Source organism: Trichomycterus rosablanca, chromosome 11, assembly GCF_030014385.1.
Source record: "Trichomycterus rosablanca isolate fTriRos1 chromosome 11, fTriRos1.hap1, whole genome shotgun sequence".
NCBI classification, from domain to species: Eukaryota; Metazoa; Chordata; class Actinopteri; order Siluriformes; family Trichomycteridae; genus Trichomycterus; species Trichomycterus rosablanca.
This window is the reverse complement of record NC_085998.1, coordinates 14,690,867-14,704,872: the sequence shown is the minus strand read 5'-3', so window position 1 is coordinate 14,704,872 and position 14,006 is coordinate 14,690,867. Positions and strand designations below refer to the sequence as shown.

Genomic DNA, 14,006 nt, shown 5'->3' with positions numbered 1-14,006 from the left:
ATCAGATATTGTAGAGGGGAGGCTGGGTAAACTAGACAAACTCAGTATGACTACTACTAACAGTTCTGTTGCATCATGGTCAAACATGCTTCATTTTTTATTCAAACCATCTTAAACCTTAAGCTCAAAACTTTCTGCATCCACTGGAAACTGGATGAAAAACAATTAGAAAATAATTAATATAACATAAATGTTCAGAATATGCATAAATCATACTTTTAAGTACTGGGTGGGATAAGGTTAAAAGGTGAAGGATAAATTTGATGCCTGGCTTTATAAATAACCCCGCATTTAAGCAGCTGGCTTAAGAGGGGTTTCGAGTATCAAGCAGACTGATATATGGAGAAGTAGTGGGAAACCCTACAGCAGCACTGAGGGAGATCCATCATGGGTTTAAATACTTGAAGCTTCTCTTCCCATGCCTTCCCCAGAAACAAAATTCTAATCTGGGCCTGTTGCTGCCCCCCTCCCCTTAACGCACACACATACACACATTCATTTGCAATGCCTCTAAGAGTCCCTAAAGGGTCTCCAGGGGTGCAGCAGATAGGCGAGGAGGAGCTTGAGAAGTCTCAGCAGATAAGACACAATTCTAACAACAAAAGTACAATGTAACCATGCTGTATAAATCAAACACACACAGCCTGAATAGCTTAGATGGCTTTATAGATTCTACAGAGAACATACCAGAGCTTAGTGAAGGAACACAAGATGTGCCAGAACTCATATTTGAAAGCTAAATCATTTCAGATTTGTTCTAAATGATCTGCTCTGACTTGGCCTGGGTTCTAATTTCTTTCATTCATCATTAAGTTAGCCACATATTCAGTCTACAGACATAAATTATTAAGCAGTTCGAAATTGACTCAATTATTTGATTCATTTTTCTTTTTGTGAGAAAACAAGTCATAATATGCATTTTCAGCATCAATCAAGTGACATTTAAATTACAAGTGGAGCTGCAGACATAAGACAACCCCAATCCAGCACATGTTTACCACAACACAAGAGTTATGCCAAATTCTGCAGCCCTCCCATTAAATGCCCCTCTCAGAAGATTGTACCTTCACACTATATTTTCGGTGTTAATGCCAATGTCTTTTTAAACCAAACATGTATTTAGTGGGTGGATAAACGGTCACACAAATACTGTAAACTCAGCTGTGAGGGAAGTACTTGGATGGCAACACTCTGGGTGTATACAGATCGATCACTGGTACTTTTCCCTTCGGAATCCGAAGTAAAAGCTGTGCCAAATCAAATCTGCAGATCAGACCAGAAACTAAAAATAAAATAGCAGCCAAAAAAAATTATGTGGACATCTGACGATGAGCTTGTTGGGCATTCCATTCCAAACCTATGAGCATTATTAGTTATTAGTTCATTAGTTGACACTAATGCTCCAACTCTCATTATTGCTGCGACACCTCAACCAAATCAAATTCTTTGTTTTGCATATGCCAGCTTGTTTGAAAGCTGGGGTCAAAGCGCAGGGTCAGCCATTGTACGGCACCCCTGAAGCTGAGAGGGTTAAGGGCCTTGCTAAAGTGCCCAACAGTGGCTGCATGTGGCAGAGCTAGGATTCGAACTCTAAAACCTTTCAATTGACAGCCCAAAGCTCTACTCACTAGGCTACCACTGTCCCGCATTTTGATATCACACTGTCAAATGTGACCTAAAGAACTTAAGAACTTCTAAATTATTTGACATTAATTCAGTACACCTTACCTGGTCATACTCCAGAGCCCCAGGGTAGAGAGGCCAGCCCAGGAAGAGCTCTGCTATCACACAGCCTAATGACCACATGTCTATGGCTTCACGAAACGGCAGGCCTAGGATGATCTCTGGAGCCCTGCAGGAGAAAAAAAAAATGCAAATTGAAGCAACTAAATCAGTCTGACAATGAACAATGAAAATTGAAACCCTGCTACATTAGTACTTTTCTTTCAGTATTTCTTTACACATCACTGTAATGAGGTTGATGTAGCGGTAAAGCAAGCCTGATTGAAACATGTCTATTTTGCCACTGGATAAGGAGGACCACAGGCCTTTTCCGGCACATCATACCAAGAGATCATGCCATGCTCTTTGTGTTTATCTAACACTCTCGTCAGTGCCTTGACCAGTCTGTAAGGGTTGCGTTTGTAGCAGTAAGGAGAGTACCCATGCAGACTTTGCTTTCCAAAATGCCAGCTCTCTCTATAGTTGCCTGAGCAGGCCAGTGGCACCAGTGAGACATAAACATCTCCGAGATAGTAGTGGTAAGATCACTTTAGACTGCAGTGCGTCCCTAGCAGATGATTGCTGAATGTGCAAATCATAAACAGAGACCATCCAACAAGCCATTTCAATCCCAGTATTCAATATAAAAGCCATAATAATCCAACAGCAAAAGCATAGATCACTACTACTAGAATTATAGTTCTGATCATAAAGCTCTATGGTAATTCATCTTTTCACAGCACGTTTGGGTCACAGCAGGTCTGGTTCTACTAGGAAGCTATGGGATAGAGCGGCAGCTGGCACTCCAACCCAGTGGGCACAAGGCAGAATCCTGGACAGGCCACCACTCCATCCCAGGGCTTCAACCCCCTTTGATGTAGCTAAACATGTCTGTGTGGACACCCAGCTAGCTGATAGAACTGCTGAGATGGGTGTAATAGATCGCTGTGCCACCCGAGCGCCAAAATATATACTGTCGCAAGAAAAAAGGTGAACATAAATCAAAGCTAATTATTTTATCGATCATTCATTCACGGTCATGGCTGACAAGTTTGTAATCATTTGGCTAACAATGTTTTGAAAATCCATTGTTTTAATTAATGGTGCGGCTGAAGCTAAATGTCCCCTGCTCCTCTGTATAAATGAGGTTAATCTGCTATTGACACCAACTGGGATGAAGCAGTTGATAACCCTTTCAGCTTGATAGGAGGAGTAGACAGAATAGGAGCTGCATACATGCTGTGCTGTTGTGGTGACCACCGCTATTGGAAAATTAAGTCCTCAGCCTAACCCAAATTCTCTTGAAACAGAAAAACACAGTGAGCAACAAGATAGCACATGATGTGCCTGTAATGTTCTGGTATTTTTATGCAGTTTACTTCCACATGACACTGCAGAGCTTTGTCACACAACACAACACCACTGTTCAGGTCACAATAACTGGCTTATGAGTTAAATACCTCCACAGCCAGAGTGGGTCAAAGTAAAGCGGGGATCATTTGCATGCCCAAAACCACATCCTATTTACTACAGACATTATTTTGGAAGTGCACCATTTTGTAATAAAAACCAAAGCAAAAAAATAGTATGTGTTTGATTTGAATTAGCTGATCTATGAAAAAGTGTTTTAAAAAAAAAAAAAAAGGTATCAATAGGAAAATCAATGTTGGGAGAGGGGAATGTATCCACTTTTAAAGTGTTTTTAAAGAGCAGGTATTACAGAGATACTTGGACAATTTGAAAGGCCCACAAACACTCAATCCAAAGCCAATTAAGTTTGATTTTTGTAAATAACAACTGAATCCAATCACCCAAATAGTTTTAGTTATATCCAGAGATCTGTAAGAGACAGAAGGCAATAGAAAGATCTGATGCTCTTTAGAGGTACTTTACTTTGATTAGAGCCGACCTGAGATAAACAGGAAGTAAAGCTTTTGTTGGACGGGGGACGATCATCATGTCTGGCCATAAGGAGTACATTTTAGTCTGTGCTGTCTTATTAAAGTCATTCTTCCTCCAGTGGTGAATGGTCAACAAGGGTCATGATCTTATTGTCAGTCTAAAATAATGAGAAACAAATGGCTAGAGGAACAATTTTTAATAGTCACAAAATATAACTGACAAAAGTCAAGTTACAAAATGTTATTAAAGCAGCGGTGAGTTAAATGCTGATTAATCCCGATAGTGGTAATGGCAAGGATCTCTGGGAGTTTTGGTTAAAGCTGAGTGCAGCTATGATCTCAATATAGCATGTGAAGCTGAGGGTGATGTAACTCCAGTCAGGGCTCATCTGAGTAATTTGAACTAGGTGCTTAGCGCTACTCGAGTTACAGCAGTGTCTCATTACAGTTGCACCAGTGGCTATAAACAAAACAAAACAAAAGACCTTCAGCAGTGATCCACGACGATCCACGGTGCGCCAAACACGCACAACACATGAAACCTTGTATTCTACAGGCTTAACACCTCAGGTTTTAGTATACTGTTCACAACTTACACCACCTTTTTTGTGGCTCTGGCAGCAAAGCAGAGTGATTCAGAATCTACTGAGTATCATCTCCTCTGCAGAAGAGAATGTGTCATTTCTTTATACGTTAGCGCTGTCTCTGGAGGGAAGGCACGAAGACCGTATGGCACTGAAAATGTCACTGGCCAGGAGTAATTACCCACAGCCAGAATAAGAAGCAGACAGAGTAATTGGAGTGGTTCAGGATTCATTTGCACTAGTTAATTGGCTGAAAATAGTGGTGGTTATGAAAAGCTGAAACATGGAGCATTAAGCAAATATATAAAATTCAATTACATTTTTCTTACAGATTTGAAATGAGCGATTTTTGGGCAACAACGGCTTGGGTGGTGTAAAGAACACTTATTTTATATACTTATTTGTTTTATTACCTTTAATTTTTAACAGCAATATTCCAGGATGATCAGGTGGCACAGCAGATACATTCACCTCGGAGTCTGAGGAAGGGGAAAGCCATTGTGGATTCATTTCCTTACTGCTGCTCATACTCCTAACAGCATGGTACTTTGTGCATTCCACCGCCAAGACAGTTGTACCAGTAAGAGCATTATGAAACCAGCAGAGGTCAACAGTATGCACATGGGAATTGAATATATCCAAAAGGAGACAGTAAAAACAGGAAACGATCCATAAGAGGCAACGGTCACGTACCTTTCGAATAAGCTTAAAAACCCTGACTCCAGTTTAACACAAAGTGTAGATTGAGTGTGTGTAGAAGGAACATTCCAAGCTGTGCACTAGACTAAAAGTACTTGAACATTATGTCCTCGGTTGCACATCAGATATGTAATTAAAAGTAAACACTAATTTGTCAATGCCTGTATTTCAGACAGATGAAACTGAGCAAGACAGAAAGTAAAATCCAAGGAGCAGAACGAATGAAAGTGAAATTAAGAGATAGGTCTGAGTCCATAAGTACTTTTCTAACACTAAACAATTTTGTTTTCATATCTGTATCATATAGACCAGCGCGTACAACCAATCAAACCTATTGTACTTCAGGTTTCAGTACACAGTAGCATGATGCTCTTACTACTTTATTAAGGCAATAAACAGAAATTACTTCTTTCTTTCAACCAGATACACTGTAAAAGTGTGCAGAACAGGGCCAAGTTACATCTCTTGTTGATTTTTTAAAACAAAGAAAGAAGTAAACAGAATAATTTCTCAGCATAATTTTTCTGCAGATGTTTACACACAGCTACTGTATAATTGATGAATGAGTGCTTTAGTGCCAGTATCGGCAAAGCAACCCAAATGTTTACAGCAACAGGTTTTAACAGGACTTGTGCGAGTCATGAATGCAGAATATGCACGTGTACAAGCCAGCTTACAGAACAAATGCTGACCGTAGCACTAGCACATCACAGCACCTGAATTTAGTGAGGGCGACTGACCCAGACCGGGGATAGTCAGAGGTGCCATTTATAACTCATCTAACCTAATCAAAGACAGACTACCTATACAAACTTGGCTAAAACTTACAAGTAACTTAGTAACACTATGGACAGTAAATGAATAATTTTAACAGTGTTTCAGTCATGTGGACATCAGTACAGAAACTACTACTGAACTTTAATAAGGCAACTTTTAAATGATCTATACTTCATTTAACAAGATCTGATCAGCTTGGTCCAAACACATTTAAAAATACTAGATATTTGCCTGACTTACCATCGAATTTGGGTCTGAAGGCAGTGCAAATCCCAGAAATGGGTATTAATGTAGGCACAAGAGAATCTTGGCTAGGCTTTTGTTTAAACAAAAATGAAACCGTATCTATTTAAAAATTGAAAGTCATTATTATTGTAGTATAAATGAACTACATCAGGCGGTCGGTCTATAATGCTAGCCCACTACCGCTGAGATCCGAGTTCAAAACACAGATGGCGCCCTGTTCAGGGCATTCCCGCATTTCGCTTAGTGTTTCCCGCTGGAACCGGACCTGTTGCGACCCTGATCAGAACAAAGAGGTTAAAGAAAATGAACTCAAAAATCTGGCTTTGTCTTATTGCTTAGGTTCTTTGTCGAGCTGAGAAAGTGATGGTACAAAGCAGTTTTGTTGCTGTGGGTCAAGGTGCTAATCACAATTGTAGGTCGTTTTGTACAAAAATGTCAGCAAAATGCTCTAAATGTACGCATATTAAATAATGCCACGTGATACATTTTTAAGAAAAGGAAAAGGTCAAAAATGCCGGTAAAAACACACGCTGGTACACCAGAGCTGGGATCTCGAATACATTGGATCGAGTCTGAGCTCTGCCTGCCGGCTGGGCTGAGCTGCCACATGGACAACGATTGGCCTGTTGTCAGATAGGGGTGGGATATTAAAGCCAGATAGGGACTCTTTAGTAAGTAATGCAATTATGACCTCTGATCGCACCTGCACAGAGACGGAAAAAGAGTGCTGTCAGGGTGTGTCTTTCCGTACACAGAACTTATCCGCATTGCACTCGTCAAAGTGTAGGTGACAAAATGCATACGGCTTCTGCCCACGTCAGAGGAGGCGTGACTTCATTCACCTTAATCCGAGTGGGGATCGGCAATGGTGGAGAGAAAGCATGACCCAATTGAGATATATATATACAGTGTATCACAAAAGTGAGTACACCCCTCACATTTCTGCAAATATTTCATTATATCTTTTCATGGGACAACACTATAGACATGAAACTTGGATATAACTTAGAGTAGTCAGTGTACAGCTTGTATAGCAGTGTAGATTTACTGTCTTCTGAAAATAACTCCACACACAGCCATTAATGTCTAAATAGCTGGCAACATATGTGAGTACACCCCACAGTGAACATGTCCAAATTGTGCCCAAATGTGTCGTTGTCCCTCCCTGGTGTCATGTGTCAAGGTCCCAGGTGTAAATGGGGAGCAGGGCTGTTAAATTTAGTGTTTTGGGTACAATTCTCTCATACTGGCCACTGGATATTCAACATGGCACCTCATGGCAAAGAACTCTCTGAGGATGTGAGAAATAGAATTGTTGCTCTCCACAAAGATGGCCTAGGCTATAAGAAGATTGCTAACACCCTGAAACTGAGCTACAGCATGGTGGCCAAGGTCATACAGCGGTTTTCCAGGACAGGTTCCACTCGGAACAGGCTTCACCAGGGTCGACCAAAGAAGTTGAGTCCACGTGTTCGGCGTCATATCCAGAGGTTGGCTTTAAAAAATAGACACATGAGTGCTGCCAGCATTGCTGCAGAGGTTGAAGACGTGGGAGGTCAGCCTGTCAGTGCTCAGACCATACGCCGCACACTGCATCAACTCGGTCTGCATGGTCGTCATCCCAGAAGGAAGCTGACGCACAAGAAAGGCAGCAAACAGTTTGCTGAAAACAAGCAGTCCAAGAACATGGATTACTGGAATGCCCTGTGGTCTGACGAGACCAAGATAAACTTGTTTGGCTCAGATGGTGTCCAGCATGTGTGGCGGCGCCCTGGTGAGAAGTACCAAGACAACTGTATCTTGCCTACAGTCAAGCATGGTGGTGGTAGCATCATGGTCTTGGGCTGCATGAGTGTTGCTGGCACTGGGGAGCTGCAGTTCATTGAGGGAAACATGAATTCCAACATGTACTGTGACATTCTGAAACAGAGCATGATCCCCTCCCTTCGAAAACTGGGCCTCATGGCAGTTTTCCAACAGGATAACGACCCCAAACACAACCTCCAAGATGACAACTGCCTTGCTGAGGAAGCTGAAGGTAAAGGTGATGGACTAAACCCAATTGAGCACCTGTGGCGCATCCTCAAGTGGAAGGTGGAGGAGTTCAAGGTGTCTAACATCCACCAGCTCCGTGATGTCATCATGGAGGAGTGGAAGAGGATTCCAGTAGCAACCTGTGCAGCTCTGGTGAATTCCATGCCCAGGAGGGTTAAGGCAGTGCTGGATAATAATGGTGGTCACACAAAATATTGACACTTTGGGCACAATTTGGACATGTTCACTGTGGGGTGTACTCACTTATGTTGTCAGCCATTTAGACATTAATGGCTGTGTGTTGAGTTATTTTCAGAAGACAGTAAATCTACACTGCTATACAAGCTGTACACTGACTACTCTAAGTTATATCCAAGTTTTATTTCTATAGTGTTGTCCCATGAAAAGATATAATAAAATATTTGCAGAAATGTGAGGGGTGTACTCACTTTTGTGATACACTGTATATATACAGTATATTGTCATATTGTTACTATTGTCATATCACACTGTGTGTCAGTCTTGTACCAAGTTTTGTACCAAGCCAGTCTAATGTTACTACCAAATAAGGCAAGATCACACTATAAGTGTGTGGTATTTTGTGCTTGTTATTTCTCACTGTAATATAACCTTCATTGTTTTTCTAAATTGCAACAGAATATATGAAGAACAACATTGCAGAAGTAAAACAACTAAAAAGCAATAAAAAGAAGTGAGGATGCCCCAGAACAAGAGTTTTTCTTGCCAATTTGTGGGAAAACAATCTAATAACAGAGGAAAAAGAAGCAGCTCTACAGCCACCACTCACATCTGTTTTGCTGATACCGAACAGAGAAGGAAATGTGAAGTTCAAAGCAGTTATGTGGAGGAACACTGTGCCACCTTTCCTTCCCGGCTGATTAAAGCAAGTGTAGCGCAAAATGTTTAGTCCAAGTTGTGATTGATTTCACGTGCAAGGGTATTTGCCACCCAAACTATTTTGGAGATGTTTTCAGTAATGGTTGGAATTTCCTCATGTTTTAAAGAATTCATCCCCAATCAGGGTTAATTCATATATAATACATACTATCACATACTAGTGCCCAAACCTTTGTAAACACCAAATTACCACAGACACATGAGCTAACAGAACATGACAAAAGCATGTATTGATATGAAATTGGTTCCTTTCAGCTGCTGTAAAATTCTGCACAGTTCTTAATAGAAAATACAATTTCACACAGTCTTTCCATGCAGTCACGAGATGGTTAGTGACTAATGCAGGGCAATAAAGTCTGGCTCCAAGTTCTGAATTCCAAATCATCTTTAAGAAATTGAATGTGGTTGAGGTCAGGGTCTGTTCAATCCATTTTTAATTCATGGACATCGTTTGGTGCACAATCAACCCACCCAGCAATCAATCAATCAAGCACTGTCTGCACACGCAAGCTTTTAGCTTGTATGAAGGATCATGCTATGAATACCAACACTTGTGCCACTGCCGCAGAAGAAGGCGACAACCCATCAGGCCATCCCTCTTTAAGGTGAGGCCACTTGCGCCTGGGCCACAATTTTCATGACATAATAGAACTTCGTAAACCACAATATGAATCCAAGATACTGTATGTATACCAGACCCCTGACTTTTCACACCTACAGTTTGTTTACCGAGTTCATTTACTCGGATTGGTTCGGATTCTTTTCAAACAGGTAAAGATCCAAGCACACCACAGTGCTTCACAACAAACCATGTGAGAGAACATTTACTCTGCTTATCGGTCAAACGTGTATAAAACATGAGCAGAAAAAGAAATGCAGGAAGAGAGACCATGGGTGTGTTCGAAAACCTAGGGAGCTGCCTTGCTGTCTTACTGTCTACATAGGAAGCTGCCTTAGTAGAGAGGATTCTAATAAGTCATTGACTTATAAGCTTATAACCCGATTCCATCGGGTTTCGCATTTCGTGTTTAGCATTTAGCATCTTGCCATTAAAACCAATAAACTGAGGTAGCACAGCACGCTAACGTCAATATAACATCTTCCTTCATGTACCGATAACGGTTAAATTTCCTGACCAGCCCGAACTTGCAAATAAAAACACTCGGTACAAGTTTATACAAGTTAAAAATCAGTAATATTTTATTTACGTTTGAAAATAACTCCATTCGTTTCTCCGCCCCGTCAGCCATGTTTATTTTTCTGTGAGAGAAGAGCACCCGACCCGGAATGAATGCTGGGATTGCCTTGATCACTAAGGCAGCGTCGGATGCTCCCTCGTTCTTGAGCCAAAATAACATTGAAATATTAAGATCCCTCAGAAGTGAGGATTTTAAGGCATCTAGGACTTCGAACAGCCTCCAGGGAGCGCGCACAGGATGACGTAAAATGCTGTCTATGTAGAGAGCTCACTAGCTTTTCGAACACACCCATTATCTCTATGCAATTAAACATGGCACAATGGCAGAGATAACATTTGTTACTACCTAGCTGAAATTGATCAAATTCACTTTGAGGGCACAACTTGAAAATGCTGGTTCAGACTTCGAGGAGACATGCTGCCTTCAGACCACCAAGCAGAAAAACAGGGCTAATATTGAGAGCGTACCATAACATGCCAATTGGCTGCGGTCAGGCCACACGCCTTAGACGTTGTTTGGAACTGAACTGAGACCACCTCCTTTCAGAGTCCGCACCCAAGTGAAATTACTGTGCTCACACCTACCCAAACAAAACGAGTCAGATTTAACCAGAATAAAAAGTGCAGCTGTGGAAAATACCTATAGTCATAGTTTAAAAACCCCCAGAATAAACCCACAAAAAGAACAAGTGGTGAAACCACTGACATATAAAAACGTCCTCTACATACATTTCAAAAGTATGTGGACATCTAATCACAAGCTTGTCCCAGTGTTCTTTAGGTGTGCATCTATGAGGAATTTGTGCCCATTCAGTCAAAATAACATTCGTGATATCAGGCTCTGATCATTAGAAGAAGGCCTGGCTCGCCGTTCACATTCAAATTAATCTCGAAAACAGTTAATGGGGTCGAGGTCAAAGCTCTGTGCAGGCCACTGGAGTTTCTCCAAACCAAACTCATAAAACTATGTCTTTATGGACATCACATTTTGTTCAGGACACGGTCATGCTGGAACAGGAAAAGAACCTTTCCAAAGCTGGTGCCACAAATTTGGAAACTTACTATTTACTTGGTCATTTATTATTATTTCTTTTCTTTTTTTACACCTTTCAATGTGTGAAGCTAAAACCTCTGAATTTAGTAATTCGGAGAGGACAACATACTTTCAGCTATACAAAAATGTCAAGTCAAGTCAAATTTATTTATATAGCGCTTTTTACAATGGACATTGTCTCAAAGCAACTTTACAGAATCCAGGACCAACAGACAAAAAAACGCTGTTGAGCAAGCAGAGGGCGACAGTGGCAAGGAAAAACTTAAAATTACAGGAAGAAACCTTGAGAGGAACTAGACTCGGTAGGGACCCATCCTCTTTGGGTGGATAATTTATATAAATAGGATTTACACAAATCATACAAACACAAAATTAAATTGAACTGAAAGTTGTAAGTAGCAAAAATTATTTTCAGTCCGTCTGTGATCAAGTCCGTTGTAAGTTCTGGACATTTTGGTGCAAACATGCCAGGTTTCCATCACAACTAGCAGAAGCAGCATTGTTGGCACTGGAGTCTCGACTTGCAGTCTTTAACCTCGAGAGGGTAAACAGGTTTTCGTCAGAACCACCTCGGGGTAAAACATGTCCATCAATGTAACAAAAGGTGCAGAGAAAGACAAGAATAATTAGTGACAAAAATTGTGCTTACGACCCAGAAAGACTTTATCGTGTCCTGCCAAATAATGACACTGACACATGAAAGCAGAAACGAGCAAGGCCAAAAGAAACTGACTGTTGAAACCTCACGAGAGGAACAACCACTTCCGTTTTCTTCTGAAAAGCTGTCAGGGTGAAATGAGACACAACGTTCTCCTCAGTGATGCTTCATACTGTGTACAATCCCATGCAAACAGAAACATGACCTCAACCCCTTCAAAAATGTTCCCACAACATCTTGTTCTAGTTTACCAGAAGGAAAGACCCCATACTTCCGTTTTACTTTCCTTCTCCCCTCCTACCGGCATCGCTCTTAATGTTGTGTTCGATCTACCACAGAATTAGGAAGTTGAAACTTATTGAGAGTAAATTGGGGGATTGAGTATAATCTGGGAAAACATGACTGCCTTTAGAAGTGGTTGTGGATGACGCAGTGGAAATACAGTCTGACGTAAGGCATCAGTTATTTTGAAAGGTTAGTTCCCTCATAACAAGTTGGGCCACTGTTGGGACCATGAGCAAGGCCTTTTACCCTCTCAGCTCCAGGGGAGATGTACGATGAGCGACCCTGCGCTCTGACCCCAGCTTCCATACAAGATAGGATATGCAGACAAAGAATTTGATTATACTGTACATGTGTTTATATATACGACAAAGTCATACTTCTTTTCTAATGTGCTACTGTCTGTTTATAACTGTACAAGAGTACCAGTAAAAGTAGGAGTACTCGGATTGGTAGTTTATTATAGATGAGGCTGTGAAAGTGTTTGGTTTGGCCCGATGCAGTTCTTGTAGTGTTAACACTTAAACAGGGCTGCAGAAAATGACTCTTCATCATGATACCGCTTTTATAGAATCAATGAGTTTGGTTTTAAATATGCCTCTCGTATCGTCTTATTCCAGCTGAGATTCTGGTTGACCAATCAAGGGTCTGCACCGTTTCTTACTCCACCCATACGACCCACTTTGTTATTCTTGGTTCCTGGTCAAGAAGGGTGAGCAAATTTAACACTGGCACTTCGCAAATTTTGAAATGTACCATGGGGTACCATGTGGTGGAAACTGAGCACTTCTTTATGTTACCAAGCAAGTTTGGAACCAAAGTTAGCAGCACAGCTGTGGTCCAAAATAAGGGGCTCCAGTCTCAGGCATGTGTTCAGATGCTAAACACCCCAAGCATAAATAATCCACAAGTATAATCCAGGATTTTTTATTTTTTTTAGTTTAGCTGAGCAATTCTGAACAGTTTCAATATGGCAACAAGTATTGGGTTGTCGATTGATCGATATAGTCATAAATGAGCTACTATTAAGTTATGCTGCCAGTCCATGAGACCAGGCAAGCAATTCACTAATCCAGTGGAAAAGTTAAAAAACTTAAGATTTCTTTACTTCCAATTTTCCAAAATGTGTTCCATCTTAGCACTTGCGGATGCCTCAGCTAAGACTGGCTAAAGTAATGCCCTTTTAAAAGGAATGTCCTTTTCCTTCAGAAGGAAGAAGCAATCGGGCTTTTTCGGACTCCTGGCCACAGGTGCCTATGTCACTGTTGCACTTCAAACTCAAGCTTGTAGGCTTTCAAGCTAATGATCAGCATGCCACACACAATAAAAAAAAAAACTGCTAAACAAGATAGTCCATTAAGAATGTGATAATCCCCATCAGTAAAATATGACAATAATTTGATAAATGATCAGTATACCAGAAAAACTCTCCATAAAGCTTGCACTGTGCATGATCGTTTGCGTGGTGTTAAAAAAAAAAAAAAAAAAAGCCAATGAATCATTAATACACCAGCAGTGGCTTGGTCGCATTACCAGATCTTAGCTTTGGCAAACCTGGCATGATGGATTGTGTCTAAATGCTTCCTTTATTCGGAACAATGCCATAACCTAGCCTGGAATTAGACATAAGTAGTGTGTGTAGCTGAAACACTGAGAAGTAAGCTGAAAACTGGACTATCTGGTTGAAAACAAAGCTCTTGGCAAGCTCTTTAAGAGCATAACGCCTTTTGACAGGGTTCTAAGGGACATGAGTCATTAATAGTATGAGATTTTTCATTTCTTCAAATTCTGACAAATGGCCAGAAACATCTTTGTAACGGCTGGGGTGAGAAATGACACCAGCCTTCTACCGCTGGGATCCGAGGTTTAAATCTCCAGCAGCGCTATTGACCGGTCAGGCGTCTACATATAGACATGACTGGCTAGGTCTGAG

The 14,006-nt window shown here is 41.0% G+C and overlaps 1 protein-coding gene across 2 annotated transcripts in view; it reads right to left on the bottom strand.

The window, feature by feature from the left end:
* hipk3b (homeodomain interacting protein kinase 3b) overlaps positions 1-14,006 on the bottom strand; it is a 58,540-nt gene that overhangs the window by 25,489 nt on the left and 19,045 nt on the right. For both annotated transcript variants that reach the window (XM_063005198.1, XM_063005199.1), the window contains exon 3: positions 1,729-1,852. In XM_063005198.1, the coding sequence (XP_062861268.1) occupies positions 1,729-1,852 (124 nt within the window). The remainder of the gene's footprint in view (positions 1-1,728; positions 1,853-14,006) is intronic.